Source organism: Montipora capricornis, chromosome 8 (assembly GCF_036669925.1).
Source record: "Montipora capricornis isolate CH-2021 chromosome 8, ASM3666992v2, whole genome shotgun sequence".
Classification (NCBI taxonomy): domain Eukaryota; kingdom Metazoa; phylum Cnidaria; class Anthozoa; order Scleractinia; family Acroporidae; genus Montipora; species Montipora capricornis.
The window spans coordinates 35466399-35486398 of NC_090890.1; the positions used below are offsets into that span (position 1 = coordinate 35466399).

At 38.3% G+C, this 20000-nt stretch overlaps 2 protein-coding genes across 3 annotated transcripts in view; both read left to right on the top strand.

The window, feature by feature from the left end:
* The first annotated feature begins 3624 nt into the window (after window positions 1-3624).
* LOC138014543 (collagen triple helix repeat-containing protein 1-like) lies at window positions 3625-12886 on the top strand. 2 transcript variants are annotated; one of them, XM_068861656.1, is made up of 6 exons: window positions 3625-3738; window positions 3824-3884; window positions 5018-5114; window positions 6759-6895; window positions 7833-8102; window positions 12329-12886. In XM_068861656.1, the coding sequence occupies exons 4-6, from the start codon at window positions 6797-6799 to the stop codon at window positions 12677-12679; spliced, it is 720 nt and encodes a 239-aa protein (XP_068717757.1). In that variant the 5' UTR covers window positions 3625-3738; window positions 3824-3884; window positions 5018-5114; window positions 6759-6796; the 3' UTR covers window positions 12680-12886. The 2 variants fall into 2 exon arrangements, with proteins under 2 accessions (XP_068717757.1, XP_068717758.1); XM_068861657.1 differs by lacking the exon at window positions 5018-5114.
* A 5583-nt stretch (window positions 12887-18469) lies between these two features.
* LOC138014539 (collagen triple helix repeat-containing protein 1-like) overlaps window positions 18470-20000 on the top strand; it is a 23627-nt gene continuing 22096 nt past the window's right edge. The window contains exon 1 of the mRNA XM_068861651.1: window positions 18470-18542. The gene's annotated coding sequence lies outside the window, so the exon portion shown is untranslated. The remainder of the gene's footprint in view (window positions 18543-20000) is intronic.

Sequence of the window (20000 nt, forward strand, 5' to 3'; positions counted from 1 at the left end):
GACCAAGGACAACCTGGTAACCCAGGGATCTCCAGGGGCAACCCGTTCTCGCCATTGCATTCGCTTCACGACAAGACAAAGCTAAACAATTTAAAATCAAAATTTAGCCCTACATTATTAATCTAGCTTAGGCCTAATTACTCTTCAGCAGCGATATTCTATGATAGTTTTATTTTTTTTGGAAAGGCGGTGTCTTGATCTTCAGTGGTAAAGCGAAAAGAAACGGTTCCTATAGACATGATAGAGTTCAAATTCAATCCACGGATATGATATATTATTCCCTTACCTAGTTACATTCTCTACCAAAATTCCTGGGACGCAGAGTCCAAAAATTACGATAATAGTGAATTCAAATCAAATTAGCAATTCAGGATAATCGCGAATTCATGGGTGAGAATGTGTTGCCTGAAGTAATGGATCCTGGATGGAGAAAGTGGCGTCAAGGATCTTCCCGGTTAAAAAGGAGAAAGAGAGAGAGAGAGGAGAGACTGGGGCAAGTACAGCTTCAAGTGTGATGGCTATTAAGAACTGGAAGGAGTGATCCTTGAACGTAAACGATGCCAAAGATAATGGCCTGATTACGGTGAGCAACAGATTGCCTTTTTATGACAGAGATGACAAGTTCATATCATTGGTAAACAGTCGCTCGAGAAAGTTTCAATGTGCAAAACACAAATGCAAATCGTTTCCAGAAAGAGGACATTTTTCGAGAAGTAAACGGATGTGTTAATCAGCTGAAGGAGACTTTGATTTCTTCAGTTCAAGTTCTGTTTGCCACAGAAGGAAAGGGTAACTGTTCGAGGTAAAAAAAGAAGCATTTTACAGCTGGCTTAAAATTTAAACGGATCACTTTTGCTAAAACTCACATTGTAATGTTCATTTTGTATCCCTTATATTCATCTTTTCTGGGAGGTCTTTTTTCATTAAATTAGTGACATCAATAGAGCGAGTTTCGTAAAACCAAAACCAAAGTAATTACTTTGGCCAATCAAAAAGGACGGAGACAATCCAGTTAACCAATCAAATCTCGACGTAATTACACGTAACCGATACAAAGCGCGGTAAAATATGCAAGCGCAAGCCACAATCGGTTTGGTTTCATTTCTGATTGGTTGAAAAAGTGGGGCGAGAACTTTGAACCAATCACTGAGTGAAGCAATGCAAAACCAAAGCAATTCGCTAATTACTTTCGACACTCAATTGAAAACTGTTCTAATTATAATGATAATGACATTAGGGACCCTTAGATCAGAGGACGAGGATGACTACGAGTATGAGTTTTCCTTACTGAGCATGCGCACTTAAAAAATTGTCGACCTCTAAACCTTACATACATATACATGCATAACCTTTATCAACGTGTCTAATCGTTCTAGCGCCACAAGGCACTAATTGGGGACACCTTTAAAACAAATTACATCATCAAATTAGACTAATTACTACTATGAAACATATAAAAAACCGGAAATTAACACTATTCAAGCTAAATACACTTTTACACAATAGAACTAGTTGTATATCAAAACGTAAAACTAAATGCGTATATGAGCTCGGACGCTAAGATAAATAAGTAAATATGCGCACGTCCAGTTAACAGGAGCATAAGCGGCATTCCCTCCCACATCCTTCAAGAATTGATGTTATATCTTTTTTATGTATCATTGTCCTAAAAGCTGCCAAATTTCTAATATTTCTAATATTTATGCGCATGCTCAATAGGGAAAACTCGTACTCCTAGGCTTAGTCGTCCTCGTCCTCCGAATTAAAGCGGGTCTCTACGACGACAACAACGACGACGATGATGATGATCCAGTCTCGACTTCTGGGATGTTGAAATTATCTCCTTAGAAACGTTAAAGTGTCTTTACCTTTATGGCCGCTCATACATTTATAATACAATTGATTTTTGATACAGCTCTTCATATGGCCTGGGCTGGTATATACTTTCCGAGTTTATGGCTGCACGAAATGCTGTAAACGCTGGTACTTGACTTTGAACAGTGCTGACTACTCGGCTGAATCATTGCTCGGCTCCCGTCCTTATTGATGATTTCTTCCCCAAATTAACGATTATCTTTAATTCCTAATTTGCTTTGAATTTACTATTATCATCCATTTAGGACACTGTACCCCAGGACATGTCGTAGAAGAGAAAATAAGGAAAACAAAATCATATCCGTGAATTAGATCTGAATGCAGAGTTTCAACTCATGAGAACTGCTTCCTTCCGCTTCAACACTGAAGATCAAGACACCGCGCTTTAAAAAAAAAACTATTTATTTAGGTCTCCCATAGAATATCATTGATGAGGAGTAATTAGCCCTAAGCTAGATTAATTAGGCGTTATTCGTAAGTTTTGACTTTAAAATGTTTAGCTTTGTCGTGAAATTTGGTAACATACCTTTTGCAGTTTTTAATATTGTTTATTGCCGAGTGATAATACAGCATTATCAAATAGTGTTTAAAATATTGTCCCTGAGCAGCTGGTGGTGTGGTGGTCAAGTGGTTAGGTGACAAAAATTCTAGGTTCCAGTCCTATATCCATACACTCGGGTTGTCTTTTAAAAATGAAATAATCATTTCCCATAATCCACATTCTGATCAGCTTTCAATCTTCTAAATTAACGATAGTTCGCTATTTTCGCAAATCCCATAATATAGTTCATTTTGGGGGGTTATTTGAATTAAAACAATTGATATCCATTTCACTGACGCATGATACAATCCCAAGTGTTATTAACTTGTATTGCTTTTATGTAAACCCCCCTCCCCCACCCCCTCAAAAAAAACATATTGCATTATGGGAATAGGACAGTAGTTTATAGTAAATTCTGAGCACATAACGAACTAGCGATAACCGTTAATTCAAAGGTAAAGAATGGATCATTCTCTTTCCCAGATCCCATCGTTTTCTTTCTCGTGCGAAGGCCCCACCGCCTAAGAGAAACGATAGCATCTGGGAACAAGAATGGAAAATATGTGAGCACTGAAAATAAAACTTGTGGACAAGTATCTTGAAAGTTAACTCGGTCTCGTATTCTGATGTTTGAAATACGATTAACTTTCGTCATTTCTCATTCTCAAAGAAAATTTAAAATGAAAATTATCCATTGCCGCGAACTTTTGTTTCATCTTCTTACAGCTTTTCCGGGATTTACAGCGTCTATTTTTCCATGGAGCTTGGACTTAACAATGCCACATATCTCCCACTTACTACTTTTAATTTGGCAAAAAAAGTTTTTTTTTTGTAAATCCATTCCAACGGGAAACACAATAGTTCATTTTGCACCACCTCTGGTATATCGTTGTCAAAAATATGTGCCTACAGAGCACAGTAGGCGTGAAGTTTGGTATTTCCCTTCGTTTTTCGTAGTACATTTACTTCCGTATCAAGAGTGTTAACTTGTTATGAATGTTTCTTGTCCGAAGTCCATCCTTGTTTCTTCATACTGATCTATTTTTATGCTATGAGACTCGCTGAACTCAACTGACTTTTATGAATTGTTTTTTGTAGGCGCTAAGACTTTGATCTCAGGGGCGTGAACTCGTTAAATACTCAAAGAATGTTTCTTGTCCAAAGTCCATTGGACTCAGTCATACTGATCTATTTTGATGCTAGGAAAGGCTGAACCCCACTCACTCTTCTGAGTTGTTCGTGAGCGTCGGATCTTCTACAGTGATTTGTTTGATTGAGAAGGTACGAAGATTAAGGAAACGTACACTCACAGGTAGTCTCAGGTATGACGTTTTGTATCTCTTGTTTTTCAGTGTTCCTAAAGAGCTCTAGCTCACCTCAGTTATAACATCGTCTTTTTCTCTACAGTGATTTGTTTGATCGAGAAGGTACGAAAATTAAGGAAACGTACACTCACGGGTAGTCTCAGGTATGACGTTTTATATCTCTTGTTTTCAGTGTTCCTAAAGAGCTCTAACTCACCTCAGTTACAACATGGTCTTTTTCTCGAAACAGCCTTGCTTGTCGTTTCCTTCAGAACCAAGGAATCGATAGTGTTTGCATAACGTAAGGGAAGTATCACGTGGATAATTCTCGTGGACTACCGAAACTGCAATTTATCGTTTTCCTAATGCGAAGGATCATGATTTAACATGTAAGACTTATGACTAGCCGACAAGGTTCTTGTGAGAGTCAGACACTTGATAAAATTAACCTAAAAATAAACGGTGCATGCGCGTCGCTGCCAGATTAAGAACTCTGCGAAGGTTTTCGATTACGTCATACAGAAATGGTGTCCGTGTCCCGCTGCTAGCGTGTAACACCTGATCAAACACAAGCACCGCGCGTGCTTTGATGTTCAGACAGCAAATCTACTCCAGTTCACATTCATTTTCACGGCAAGTTGAGCTTTAGGAGCTTTTACTCCTCGATCAATGATTACACCTGAAGTCAGCTGACTTCCTGTCGAAAAACATCGTATTCTTTCATTGTTGGCGAGAGATTTCGCAATTTCTTCTTCCATACGTCTTTCAATATATATAGCTTACTTGTAAGATTAAAAAAATAAACACACATTTGAAAGCCTTTGATAGGCTAATTAACGACGGCGCCTATTAATTAAAAGGTATTTTGCCCCGATTTATAATTATGCAGGAAATGAAGATCTTAACAAGTGCCATTGAAATCCAAAAGGAAAATTGGGGGTAACCGCGTATTTTTCCAAGATAATTCATGAATAATATTTGCAAAAAGCTTTAAAATACAAAGCAATGTATGGCGTTCTTTCTCAAATTGAAGCTTAATTATATCTCAAGAATGCATGGTTACCCCCAATTTTCTTTTTGGATAACAAGAGTACTTACTAAGATCTACCTTCTCCGGATAGTCTTAAACTGCGCAAATTTGTCACTGTATTAGTGAGCATCACCGATAGAAAACCCGAGTATCTCGAGATGACCAGAACGTATGCGCAATAACAGTGGTAGGCACCGTCCTTAACAGTATATGCCAGAAGAAATGTTTTGTTTTTTTTGGTATATTAACTTAAAGCTTTTGTCATAGCTGTATCTTCTACAGGCTCAATATGAACTCAGATAATGAACACCTCCCAGATTGCTTGATAGCTTGACTGGTAGAGTACTGCTCTAGTATCGCACAGGTAGGGTTCGAATCCCATTCAAGCGTGAACTTTTCAGGCTTTAACTTCTGTCGCTGCGATGATCAATATTTCAGTAGAAATCTTAAAAGCTGGTCACACGCTCAGATGAAAATGAAGCCTATGCATGCAGAAGCAACCCAAACCCTGTGATAATGCAATTGACCAGCTTGCAGCATATTTCAGTTAAAAGAGCAAGTGCAGTGCATTAGCTCGGTCATGGGATCCAATCCCGTTCAAGGCCTGGATTTTTCAAGCTTACTTGCAACTGTTTAAGGTTTTCACTAGTTAACTGTAATGATCTTCCTTCATTTGTTGTTCCTTCCGCAGTTCAAATATATAACATTTCATATTATTCTAAAAATCATTTCATCGATCTCTTTCGGGATGCAACCTGAACGCTCAACTGAAGGTCATGACTTCCTAAGTGTAAAATGCACATTGCAACGTGCCCTTTGATAAATAAAGTGCACTTTCGGAAAGACTATAAACCCTTTATTAGAGCTACATATTACGCAAAGACAACTTGAATCTCCTGGAAAATAGAACTCAGCTCAGTTGACAGTTATGGAAAAAAAACACTGTCAAGTTATTGGACTACGACACGTAGGCAATGCGTGCCTGCGTGCCTTTTTGTTAAAATATCCCGTATCTCTTCAATTCTCCCCCCCCCCAAATATCCCGTATCCTGATAACCCCCAATAGGGCTTGGTTGTTTGCATTCACAAATTTCGTAACATTAATAATAAGAGTTTTTACAACAAACAACTTCAAATTAAATTACAGATTTATCTTTCTGGTAATCTCTCGCCATTTTCCGAAGCTTACCTATAACTGAAATTCACTGTAACTGGACAATTTGTGTTAACTGTTTTTGCGCATCCCACGGATACGCCCTAATAGGCGTCTTGTTAATGTTAGATCAGAACCAGAAGCGGTTGAAAATCCCGTTCTAACCTCTTGTATGGATTTGTTTCCGGTTGTTTTAGGTTCAAGTCTACCACGCCTTGTAAATAGTCTACTGATTGCCTCCTTTGGGTATCCATCCCCACCAAAATTCAAACTTGTTGTTCTTAAGTCCAATCCTTCAATTCGAGCATTCTCTTTTGCAATTTAAACTCGCAGTTGTTAAATTCAGACAAACAATGACGTATTGAATGTCTGAATTGCCGAATTGAATGTTTGGATTGCCAAATTGAATGAACAAAAGAATAAAGAGAACATAACAATACCTAATCAACAACGCCTAATCAGAATGACATTGAATTGGTTCTTTTGTCTTCTACCACTTTGGTCCGGTACATGCATATGAAGGTCTACTTAAGGTTTGGGCTTAAGAACAACAAGGGGATGGATACCTATAGCCTTCTACCAGTTGGGGTTGTTAATCATGTTTCTGTTAAGTTTGAATTGTTTCTTTTAGGTTATTAAAAATGGTGTGATTGTGAACAGCTTGATGGCCAAGTGAACTTCCACAATAAACAAAGCATTTCCTTTTTTTTTTTTTTTTTTTTTTACATAACACTATATCGCTATACTCTCAAAGGGAAAAAAACATGGGAAAATTGAAATTATCGCAACCATTGCAGATGCGGGTAATGCAAAACGTCTATTTGGATCTTACTTCAATTTGCTCTTTTCCCACAGAATATCAGACAGAAGAAATAACCTCTATTCTCATCAAAATGTCTTGGATCTTGCTGACGCTACTTTTCATGTCACTTCCGTATAAGAGTTTTGCAGCGGGGGATAACAATACTGGTGGCCCGTCTTGCAATGACAACGTAAGCGAATAATTATACCAACTAAACCATTTTGAATGAAATAAAAACAAACATTATGACATGATCATAATGTCATTTTATCTCAAGGCTTGTCATAGCTGAATTAAATGCCAATTTAAGTTTCTCAGCTGGATTGTGGGGCGTGGACATTCTCTGACAACCAGTGCAGCCAATAAAAAAAGAATAGTTCGGATAACAGCAAGTTCAGTATATCGTGCGTTCCTTCTCGCCTTCGTTCTCATCGTTCTTATCGTGTTAAAATCCTGAAGCTTTCCCAGTGTACTACAAGAAATGTTTTGCCGACGTCACACAGCCATGCTAAACTTACTTCCACTTTCTCTAGATCTCAAACTCAAAGACTTGGTCTTTTTTTTATAAATGCCTTTACTGTAGTACTGATTTAGATGTCCTGAACTACGTATCTTTTGTTTGTTACGGTCGTACAAGACAAAGTGCTAAAAGTCCTTTAATCTACGCACTCCTCTTTGCAAAACATCTACTTCACGGGCCGTACTTTAAAAGAATAGTTAATTTAAAAGGGAACCTCCACTAATTAAAAACAAGAAGACAACTTTAAACCACAGAACATAATGTGTACAATCCAAATTGTTCAAACTTTTTCCAATTAAGGCTTTTGTACCAGAAAAAAATTAAGTTCAAACACGCTTGCTTTGGCTTTCAAACTGCTAACGTTTGAATTTATGGTGGGATTTAGCTCTTGGATAATTATACAATGTTTCTTTTATTCAGTACACACACATCAAGTTAATATAAACTCCATTTTTTTAAAAATGTTCATCACCGCTGTTTGTATTTTATTCTTAAATGGAAAGGTTTCTTCAGCTGTAACGTCAAGCTAATGTGCTTACAGTTTTAAGAGTAATCAATCAACATATAGATAAAGATATCAGTAAGTTTTGTTTGCTTTTCCATCCAGCAATCCTCGTCGATTTGCCGTTGTGGTATTCCCGGCATGCATGGCAAGCCTGGATCCCCAGGATTCCCAGGCCGAGATGGACGGGACGGCCGTGACGGGTTAAAAGGGGATCAGGGACAAACTGGAGCGGGTGGTGTCCAGGGTCCTCCTGGTCAAAAAGGAGAGCGAGGAGAGACTGAGGCAAGTGGAGCTTCAGGTGTGATGCCCTTCAAGAACTGGAAGGAGTGCGCCTGGAAAAAGGAAGATGGCAGAGATAATGGCCTGATTAAGGTGAGCTGGGCAACGGAATACACAAACCATTAGTCTGTAAGCAGGCTCTAGTGTTTGAGAGTTTTGAAGCAAGCAACCGTGGACAATCTTCCTGTCGGTGTGCGTTGGATCAGTGGCTTGAGTTGATCGGCGTAATTGCAAGTTGAGAAGCTAAATATTTTGAGGAACAGCCCATACAACGTAGATTTGATTTTAGCGGTGTACTGTATTCCGGCTGGCCAAACCAGCCTTCTTCAAGTACAATGAGATTTTACATTGGATTGCTTCTATGTACATATATATGGTAAATGGATGTTGACCTAATACTGGAAAAATGTGATAAAATATGGTAGTTACAACAAATTTGAATTCAAATACTAAGAGTAACGGAAAAATAATGGAAGTGACTCTAAATAATAAACTGAAATCTAATACGTTTCTTCGGGGATATTAAGACCGTTAGGATCAATTGCCTTGCCTTTTGAAATTAAAAAAGCTTCCCTGGCCTTACGGATCGAGTTGGAAAATATTTTTTCTTTAAGGAATTAGATGAATGTCCTTATAAATGTTGTAGGGAGATGTGACTGAGGAAATGTTCTGCGACTGTAGTAGCTTTGGATTTGGTGTTAGCGTTATCTAAAGTACGGCGGTGTTCATTAAAACGGTCTTTAAACGTCGTTTAGTTTCTCCTATGTACTGTAGATGTCATATGTTACATTGAATCATGTAGATAAGGTTTTTAGTTTCGTAAGTTATGTGGGAATTAATAGAGCGTGTTTCGCCAGTAGAGAAGAATGTGTAGTTGGTTAGTCCGTGGAAAATGTGAGGACAGGTAGCGCAGTTTTTGCCACAGCGAAAAGAACCGGAAGGAAGTGCGGAATTAGAATGAGTTACATTAGGGGACAGTTTAGCTGTTACCAGCACTTCTCGAAGGTTAGGGGATCGTCTGAAAGCCACAACTGGTACATGTAGGGAAGCAGTTTTGCAGCGGTCAGAGGAAAGAAGTAGATTGTAGTGTTTTTTTTTTATTACGTTAAAGCTGGAAGGATCGAAGTGATGGATTATAGGTCGTTATGAAAGGTATGCGTTCAGGTTTGTTTATCTGTTTAGCTTGTAGGGTATGTATGCTGGAAATATCCGCGGAGCGTTGTATTTGTTTAGTAACAAAGTCGCGTTTGTAACCTCGTTTCATAAGGTATGTCGTTAGTTCAGTAGTGCAAATCTTGAACGTTTCGTCTGTAGAACAAATTCGTCGTAGGCGGAGTGCTAGGCTAAAATTAAGGGATGGCTTTTTTGTGTGTAGAGGATGACGAGAAGAATAAAGTAAATGTAGGTGATTGTCCGTAGGTTTCGTGTATAGGTCTGTATTTATGCTTCCGTCCCTAGTAAGTGAGACGTTAACGTTAAGGAAAGGATCATCGGTCGGAGAGTGTGAGCTGGTGAATTTTATGGTAGGGTTAATGCTAATGAGATATAGTCGATGAACATTTTTAGGTTTTCGGGACTTTCAGTCCAGATCATAAAATTCTCATTGATGTATCTCAACCAAGTATGGGGTTGAAATGAGGCGTCCTTAAAGCATTTTTTTCGAAATACCCAAAAAAGCTTAGCAAAAGAGTGGGCTATTGAAGGTAGTGGCTATCATTAAAAATGAAGTTATTCATGGTGAGAATCACGCGGATGAGGTCGTAAATAGTGCCAGTAGGGATGATGGTGTTGTAAGGATCAGTGCGTAAAAAATAATCACAAGCATTAATACCTTCATTATGTGGAATATTGGTGTATAAAAATGAGACGTCAAGTGTTACTAATAATGAATTAGAGGGTAATTTGCCAATGGTAAGGAGTTTATTGAGAAAATCATAAGTGTCTTTAACATAAGAAGGTAGTTTGTGGACAAGAGGTTGAAGATGGTGGTCAACAAAGTGGGATATGCGTTCAGTGGGATGACTATTGTAAAAACGTCCTGGTTTTACGTTAGATTGTATGAGGTATTGTTTTGTCTTCTCGTCAATGAGGTCGTCAGTGTACATTCTGTTTACGTATATGATTCAATGTAACAGATACCATCTACAGTACATAGGAGATACTAAACGAAGTTTAAAAGGCCGTTTTCTGAAATAAATTTAACATGTTTGTTGGAGTTTTACCATTATTGATATCATACATTAAAGTTGATACCGATTCATAATAAAGAAAAGTTATTGGTAGCACGTTTGCTTCAAGAAATAAAGGAATTGTATGTTCATGCCAGTCTGTGAAGTACAATAAGCGAAGAGCCCTTTTCCGAAGAATTAAAATTTTATTAAGATAAGTCTTGCATGCCTGGCCCCAGGCAGCAAGACCGTAGGTTAGATAAGGATGAACTAGTGACTTTCGAGTTATAGAGTGGCGTAGCTTTGCAATCAGCCCAACGTTTTTACTAATTTTTGTGACAATAGAATCAATGTGGTATTTCCAACTGGAGAAAGATTCTGATCAGTGAAAAACGCCCAGATATTTTATATAAATTAGACTCGAGACGAACATATTTATTCTTTTCATTATCAAACATGCAAAGTTTTGGTTGATGAGCAAGTCGCTTTTGGTAAGGATGAAATATTACAAAGTTGGATTTTTTTAGAGTTAGTTTATTGGCTGTTAGCCAGTTATGAGGTTTTTAAGTTGATTATTGACTGTTGTTTCCAGATCTTTCAAATTTTTGTCCGCATAGAGAATGTTAGTGTCATCTGCAAAGAGGTAAAACCTTAATTTATTTGAGCATCTGTGGATGTCATTGACATATAGCAAGAAAAGCAATGACCCAAGAACTGATCCTTGAGGAACTCTACATCCAACAATGGCTTTATCTGATATATAATGATCTACTTGCGTTGTTTGGGTGCGATTTTTGAGATATGAGGAGAACCAACTGTTAATTATTCCACAAAAGCCATAGTGATTAAGCTTATCAAGCAAGACGTCGTGATCGACGGTATCGAAAGCTCTTTAAAGATCAATGAATACTCCACAAGATAACAGACGCTGATTCATGTTTGACTGTATATCGTTTACGATATCAAGTATTGCATGTTGGGTAGAATGCCCCTTACGAAAACGGTATTGTAAGGAATTCAAAAGATCATGTTTTTCTATATAATTTGAAAGTAAAGAAATGGGTCTATAGTTGTTTGCGTCTGTATCATCATCACCCTTGAACACAGGTGTAATTTTAGCCATTTTGAGCTTTGATGGATAAGTCCCTTATCTCATTAACTCTTGAGATGAGCTCCTGAATTTGTTTCTCAGCTTCCTCTTTAAAGCGGATGAAGTCGTCATATTGGCCTGATATGAATTCAATTGAATGCGCTTTACCTGGTGACAATTCCCGTTCACCGTGTAGGCCATGTTGATTCTTTGACAAGTCGTCAGAAACATTCTGCAGTTTGTTCTTTAGTTCTTCGATTTCATTACGCAAAGCTTGATTTTCCTTTCGTAGTTTTTCAGTACCCGTCATACTGGAAGGTTTCCAGAATATGTAGGTTTAGGATAAAGAGAATTAGTGAATTGTGATCGGAGCACAAAATACACGTCTGCACAGCTCAGTGCCTCGTGTATCACATAATACGAGATGATGTCACGGTTTGACTGCTGTCCATTTTGGCCGACATTCCCGCAACGTCGTACTCAGCAGAACGTTCGTTCAGCGGGCTGCAGCGGTTGAAGACTTACCTTCGTAACACCATAGGGCAGCATAGACTCAATAGCCTCGCTATCATCTGTATTGAGTGCGCCTACGGAAATCAAGTCATTATCAACTGTATGGACAAGATGATTGACATTTTCGGAAAACGCCATGGAAGGAAGAACTTTTTTTTTCTTTTAATACGTTTTAGATTACATTAAAACTGTTGATAGAATTGAGTATGCAAGCTCTCAATTAAACTGTTTTTCCAATGATAGCAGTTTCATTAGATGCGAAAATGGTGAACGTTTGCGATTGCCTCCCGATTTCAAACCTCACGCTTTCGGGCAATGCGTAATTTTTTTCGGGCAAGAAAGTAACCGCCCCACCCCCCCCCCCCCCCCCTTCCCCCTTCAAGTCCAAAGGTGCCCGTACGCCTATGTTTTTTCTTAATGCTTTGCTTGACTATATTAGCCCAAAATAGTATAGTGATTTATTACCGACTACCGATTGTCGAAGCTGAAATTATCTCTAATTTTATGGCCGCTCATACATTTAATATAAGACAATTTTTATTACCTAGGATTGCGTGTTCACCAAGAACTTCTCTGATACAGCTCTTCATGTGGCCTGGACTGGTACTTTGCGAGTTTATGACTGCACTGGTTGCTGTAAACGCTGGTACTTCACTTTCAACGATGCTGAATGCTCGGCTCCCCTCCCTATTGATGGTGTTGTGTTCTTAAACTTTGCGGGTCAAAATCCTCTTCGCGTCCGCCATATTGAAGGGCACTGCAACAACATTCACAAAGGAAAGGTGCTCGTGGGATTCTGGGTTGGCAATTGTCGTGGATATGGAAATGCTGATGCCTACACAGGTTGGGAGTCAGTGTCCCGGATCTTTGTAGAGGAAGTTCCTAAACCTCAAGCTTAGATATCAACAAAAAGCTTCAGTCCGGCAAAAGCTCTGTAAAGGGACATAAATCATTTAAATCTATAGTTAAATAAGTATACATTAATATCATCGTGGATAACGGCCACCTTCGTATATTGGGGCTGCTTTTGATTGGAATAAAATTCTGCTGAATAAAAAGCCGGATTACAAATTAAAGTTTCCTCTGAGTATGATTCTTGTTCTCTTGAATTTCTGTGTATGTTTTTCTTCATATTAATTTTTTCACAATGTGTAGTCAGGAGAGCATTTCCCATTCTTCTCAAAGTCAAAGTTTGGAGATTCGTCAAAAAATGTGATATCTACCACAAAGGCCATTTTTGTCACTTCATGCAGAACAGCAAAACCGCCAAGTCTTAAGGCTGGTTTTCACAAGCGACGGAGTCGGAGTCGGGGTCGTAATCAGAAGCGCAGAGCGATACGATGTTAGTGAAAATCAAACTGTGGGAGTCGGAAGCAGAATACCGATTCCCCTTATTATTCCGTCGCTTACGATCCAGTGAAAACTGCATTGTCGGAGTTGCAAGCAGAAGAGGAAGAATAAACCAGTCCCGAAGCTTGATTCCAATCATTGTGATTGGTTGGTTCTTTCACTTCTGCTTCCGACTCCAACAATCTAGTTTTCACTGGAGCATAAGCGACCGAGTCATAACCGGTGTCGGAAGAAAATTGAAACGTTCTGATTCTTCTGACTCTGATTCCGTCGAGCTTAAACTCCGACTCCGTCGCTAGTGAAAACCAGCCTTTACGTTTCACCGCGTCATTACAACTGAGAAATCAGGTGGTTTTTCTTTTCTTAAAATAGCTGCTCAGTATGACCACACGCTAAAAGTAAATCGCTTGAAAAGTTATCATTGAAAGATACCATATAAGGCGGATATGTTTCTTACCTCATCCTCTCTTGGTGTAGTAAAATCGACTTTTGACCTCCATTATATTTGTTGCACGAGGATAAAATTGAAGGAATCACAAAAACTGGCAGGTAGTGAGCTGACTGGAAGAGCAATTAATGCGGAGCTTGTTTAACACTACAGCTGAACACGAAATGTTAATAAACATGGCAACCCAAAAATTCCCATTATCAGCTGAATGTTTCGGTTATTAACTTGTCAGATTTTCAGTTCTTTGTTAGCAAACGCACCAGGAATTTCTCTGCGCTATCGGTTAAAAACAGAAATATTGAGTTGATTCAAAGTTGACCACTAACACACCCATAGTTTGCATTTTCCGTCCTCCCAGTCCAGAAATGATTTAAGGCACTTTTTAATAATGAAGAGCAATTGAAAATCCGGAATTCAGACTGTGGCATAGAAAACCGATATTCAATAACGAAAAACTTTAAGATATGTCTAAAAATGCACATAATTTGATGCACGACGATTGCAGCATGCCGTGAGCGTCACGAAGTGTCCCCTTGCTCTTCACTTTAACATCACCCGCGCTTCCGGGATGACATATACGTTATTCGGTTATAAGAGACAATTGCTTAAATTATCGTGATAAGTTGGAGGATAACTTCTCATGACCCGAACTACAACTATATACTAGATCCTGAGTAGGACAAACCATAGGCAGTTATTTACTTCAAAGCGTTTTCTGACCGAGCGGGGAATGAATTCCAAGAAACACGCAAGCAAATTACCCGCGCGAAAAAAAGGCTCGCTATGTGGTGTGCAGGGATGGCGCGGTGGTGAGAGCACTTGTCTCCCACCAATGAGACCCGGGTTCGACTCCTAGCCTCGACGTCATATGTGGGTTGAGTTTATTGGTTCACTACTCTGCATCGAGAGGTTTTTCCCCTTGCCTAAAAAACCAACATTTGACTTGATTTGCGTTTGTCAATTTCAGTTTACAGTGTCTTGAATTAGTCCTCCTCCAGCGCTAGAAAGACTAGGCAGTGAAATAAAGTTCCTTACCTTTCCTTTTAGCTAAAATCGCGAAAACCGGAAAGTAGGTGACGTTCCCTGATTTTTTATATACAATCAAGATTCATCATTTCGCATTCTCAAAAGAAATTTCAAAGAAAATTATCCGGTGAACTCTTATCTTATACATCTTTTCAATAAGTAGCTTAAGTTGTACCAGATATTTTTTCCACATATTACTTATTACGCTAATGAATTTGAAATTGCTATCAAATTGGTTTTAGAGATATTTATTGAAAAGTGAGTTTTAAAGGATCTTAATGCAGTGCCATACAGTTGCCATGGCAACACCCAAGGCCTTGAAGATACCCTTAATTACCCTACAATAGTTTAATGTACAGATATTAAACTGTGACGTTGCCTTTCTGATAGGATTTAATCTTTTAACGTTGTGCACCCACTGCTAATTGCAGAAACCGTTTCGATCCTCCATGATGACAACATTTTTGGGGGGAAAAGGTTTGAAAGCAACAAAATGATTGGGAAGAAGATAAAGTAAAAGTGATAGTGAAATATGCCATGATAAATCGATCAAATTAAATGTTATCGGACTCTATAATCAGAATTTAGAGCGTCTATTTTTCCATCGAGCTTGGACTTTAAAATGCTACAAATCGCCACCATTTGTACTTTTGCCAAAACAAGTTCTCCTTGAATTTGTGTTGTCTCACTTTGTTGTGAGCACTGAATGATCTTTGATGGGCCGGAGAGCTCATTTGAGGACAGCGGAAAATCTTAGGGATTCTCAAGGAAAAAACAAACGGCTCAAAATTGAGGTTTAGCGGTCGTGAATACAGGAAAATATTGCCAGCAAGCGTTGCTTCTATTATCATGATTTTCTGTCATTGAACATGAAGGAGTTCACGAGTTGTCAAACAGAGAGGAGTTGCACACAAAATGTTCAGTGATCGATTGGCGTAGAATGGAAATTTACCTATTTATTTATTTCGGATACAAACGCTTTCATTGAAAAAAGTTCAAACAATTTTGATTGTAACTGAATAATTACGTTGTGTGGTGTTAAGTTTATCTTAAAGTTTGTGTTTTAGTGGAGTTTCCCTTTAAACTGATGGCAGCCGTTAGTCAGTTATTAATAAAAATTGAGTTGATTTTAAGTTGACCGCTAATATATAACACACCCATAGTTTGCTTTTTCCCTCCTTCTAGTACAGAAATGGTTCAAGGCACTTTCTTTGAACGGGAATTGAAATTCCGTGGCGCAGAAAACTGTATGATATCAATGACGAGAAACTTTTGGCGACTGTAATTCTAAAGAACTGTCCAAAACATATTTGGTTTATAAATTCTTTCCTTGGAAGTCGATTTTTATAGAGCCTAAGAAGTTGGAAAAAGCGGCTGTTGAACTTCGGGAAAGGGCCGGTTTGATACTGGGTTGACAAATTATTCTTTCGTAATGGGTTTAAACCCAGGAGTAATATCATAATTAAGTGAAGTACGATCGTTCGGGTGAGTGTAGTCCTTAGTTTGGGGTGACAATGACTAAAACAGTTCCTCTCAGGACGACATTCACTCGGATGATCGTACTTCACTTAATTGTGAAACAATTATTTCAAAGGGATCGCTCATTGAGAATTGCGATGAAAGTAGGTTGTGAAGTCAAGCCGGTATCGAACACATTCTCCATCCTGGCTTCATCGTGGACAAACTGCAGGCAGTTTTCTGACCGCGCAGGGAATGGATCCAAAAATTACCCGCAAGAAAACAACGCCATCTCTTCTCCAAATTAACAATTATCGTTAATTCGTAATTTGCTTTGAATTTACCATTATCGTCCATTTAGGACACTGTACCCCAGGACTTGTGGTAGCAGAGAAAAGAAGGAAAATAAAATCATATCAGTGGATTGGATTGGAACCCGGATTTTCAACTCTATGGGAACTTCTTCTTTCCGCTTTACCACTGAAGATCAAGACATTGCGCTCTTTAAAAAAATGTTTTTATTCACGCTTCATGTTCCATACAGTCTGATGGATATTGCTGGCAAAGCATTTCTCTGAGCGAGCTCCGTTTGGTGGGACACAAATGATACCACATATGTTTGGGATATTTGGCCAAGCCCTGATGGGCTAGGCCGTTTATTGAAAATCAGCATGGTAACCTAGGAAATACCCAAATATAGAAGACATGATCCCAGCAAAGGTGAGGGGCACACGCCATCCACAAGAAAGTAAAATAGGGAGGGTGGGGAGTGAAAATTGACTTGACTCTGTTGAATCAGCCTCTACCTAGCTTGCACAAATGGTTTATGATCTAGAGAAAAGCATGTCACACTCGGCATAAATCCATTTATTTCCTCTGGGCGATAAATTTCTTAAGTCTCCCATTAAATATCATTGCTAAAGGGTAATTAGGCCTAATCTAGATTAATAAGGCGTACGTGCAAGCTTTGATTTCAAAATGTTTAGCTTTCTCGTGAAATTTGGTAACAGACATTTTGCAGTGTTTAATATTGTTTGTTGCCGAGTGATAATACAGCATTATCAAATAGTGTTGAAAATATTGCTAGCGGTATGGTGGTCGAGTGGTTAGGTGACGGGTCAACTGAACATTTCCAAATTCAAGGTCCTACGTGCATGTCCATATTTAAAAAGTAAATCATATTTTCCCCATAATCCATATCCAGCTTTCAAATTAATGATAATTCGCTATTTTCGCAAATCCCATAATACAGTTTATTTCGGGGGGTTATTTGAATTAAAACAATGGATATCCAGTTCACTAAAGCATGATACAGTCCCAAGAGTAATTAGCTTGATTGGAAATAACGCAAAATGCGGTGACAAACATGAGGTTAAACAAGCGCATTACTGAAAAGTTTTTTATTGACTTAACGTTTCGAATCATCTCAACATACATCTTCAGAAGTAACCGTCAGCTAATTTCTTTAAAAAATATATAACAGTAACTTGAGTAGCTTATGAAGTAATATTGATAGGAACAAAAGGAGGTAATTTAATACTTTACAAAGATATACAAGAAACAATGAAAACAAAAGAGAAAATATATACACACTGTAAATGCATATATCTAATACACATGTAGAACTTAAAGATACTTAAAGATACAGCTTTTCGCTGCTAATGTATTCTTTTAAGGATGGCTGAAGATCACGAATAAAAAAAATTTCTTGTATGGTACAATATCGGTCAGACCTCTCAGTGGCTAGAATTCCAAAGTGGTCCCATTTTAAGTTGTGACCAGTTCAGCAATTTTAAAGTAGCTTAAGCAACGATAACGGCGACGGCGACGGCAACGAGAACGTCACAAATTTGCATATTTAGTGGGCAAAAACAATAGCTTTGCACGCCCTGCACGTGCGTTTTTCACTTTTGTCTATTTCTTTGCCGTTGTCTGCAAAACAAAAACGTGAAATAGCCAAATTTGAGGTTTTATCAAGGACGTCAGCACTTGAGGATAAATTTTCGTTTTTGAGGAACTACCACACCCTTGCCACAAATAGTCACGAAACGATTAAAATAACGCGAATTTATATTTTGAGATCACGTTCTCGTTGCCGTTGTCGTTGTTGTTGCTTAAGCTCCCTGTTGTTACTTAGCAACGCCTTGAAGTGTTCAGATTTCCGGTCATGTAGCCTACGCTTTGTTTTACCAATGTGATTCATTACAATCCCAGCAACTAGATTTATAGAGAACTTTGGACATAACAGATCGAACTAATCTGTCCTTATACGGGAAAAAACGAATTGATGTTACGAGTAACACGAGTTAACGAGTTAAAAAATGAAATAATTACTAATACAACATTTAAGCTGCGTAGCGATAACATTACTGGTAGGTGTTAACTGACGAGACAGTGGGACGAAAAGGGCAACCCTGCTTGTAAACCTCGGGAAAGCCGTAGAGTACGCCATGAGTATGGAGTAAGAGATATATATGCTGGTAAGTGGTGTCGTTTATGATCTTTCCATTGTTCAGTTTCCGAAGATATGCAATCAAATTAGGGAGGTGCCTGCTATTGTTATTGCGCATACGTTCTGCGCATCCCGAGACTCTCGCATTTCCTATGGGTGGTGTTTATTAATACAGGGATATTTATGCGCGGTTCAAACTATGCGGAGAGAGCAGAACTTAGCAAGTATTCTTGGTATCCAAAAAGAGAATTGGGGGTGACCATGCATTTTTCAGAGATAATTAACTTTCAATTTAAAATAGAACGCCATACATTGCTTTGTATTTTAAAGCTTATTACAAATATTATTGATTAAATATCTTCATTTACAGCGTCTATTTATCCATGGAGCTTAGAGTTTAAAATGACACATATTGCCCACTATGTACTTTTAATTTGCCAAAAAACGGGGTTTTTTTTGTACATTCATCCATTCCAACGCGAAACACAAAAATTCATTCAGCACGATCCATGGTATATCGTTGTTAAAAATACATGCCTACATATTACAGTAGGGGTGAAATTTGGTTTTTCCCTTTGTTTTTTATGATACATCTACTTCCGTGTCAAGGGTGTGAACTTGTTATGAATTTTTCTTGTCCAAAGTCCATACTGGTTCCTTCATACTGATTTATTTCAGTTTATGCTATGAGACTCACTGAACCTAACTGACTTTTATGAGTTGGTCTCAAGGGCGTGAACTCGATTAATACTCAAGGAATGTTTCTTGATCGAAGTCCATAGGACTTCAGTCATACTAATCTATTTAATACTAGAAAAGGCTGAACCCAACTCACTTCTTCTGAGTTGTTCATCAGCGCCGGATCTTCCACAGTGACTTGTTATATTAAGACGGTACGCAAATCAAGGAAACAAAAAAACCTCACCGGTAGTCTCAGGTATGACGTTTTGTATTTCTTGTCTTTGACTGGTTGATCCTAAGCAGCTCTATCACACCTCAGTTAATTAAAAGATCGTCGACTGAAACAGCCTTGCTTGTCGTTTCAGTGCTTCAGAAGCAAGGAATCGATAGTGTTTGTGCAACGTAAGCGAAGCCAAAAAGATTTGTCTTTTGTATGATACCAACAAATCTGCAACCTGCAGCTGATGAAATCCGAAATAAATACTTCGACTTTTGGCTTCACAAGAACACTCCATTATAGGATTTGTAAAGCAAGAAGGGTTTGCAAAACACGTCAGTAGCAACGGACCGAGATTTTTCTCGCTGATATAAGCGAAGTCCATAAATAATCGGGGGAGAACAGGTAGTTGTAACTTTATTTGCAATTAGTAAGACGTATTTATTATGCGTGTAAATTAAAATAATATATTTTAAAAAATAAGTGAGATAATGATTACAGAAAGGGGGAATATTCTTTACATATTATGCAAACAAAAAAAACAGGAATGAAATTTAACATTTCGTTTGACAGATGAAACAACTCCGT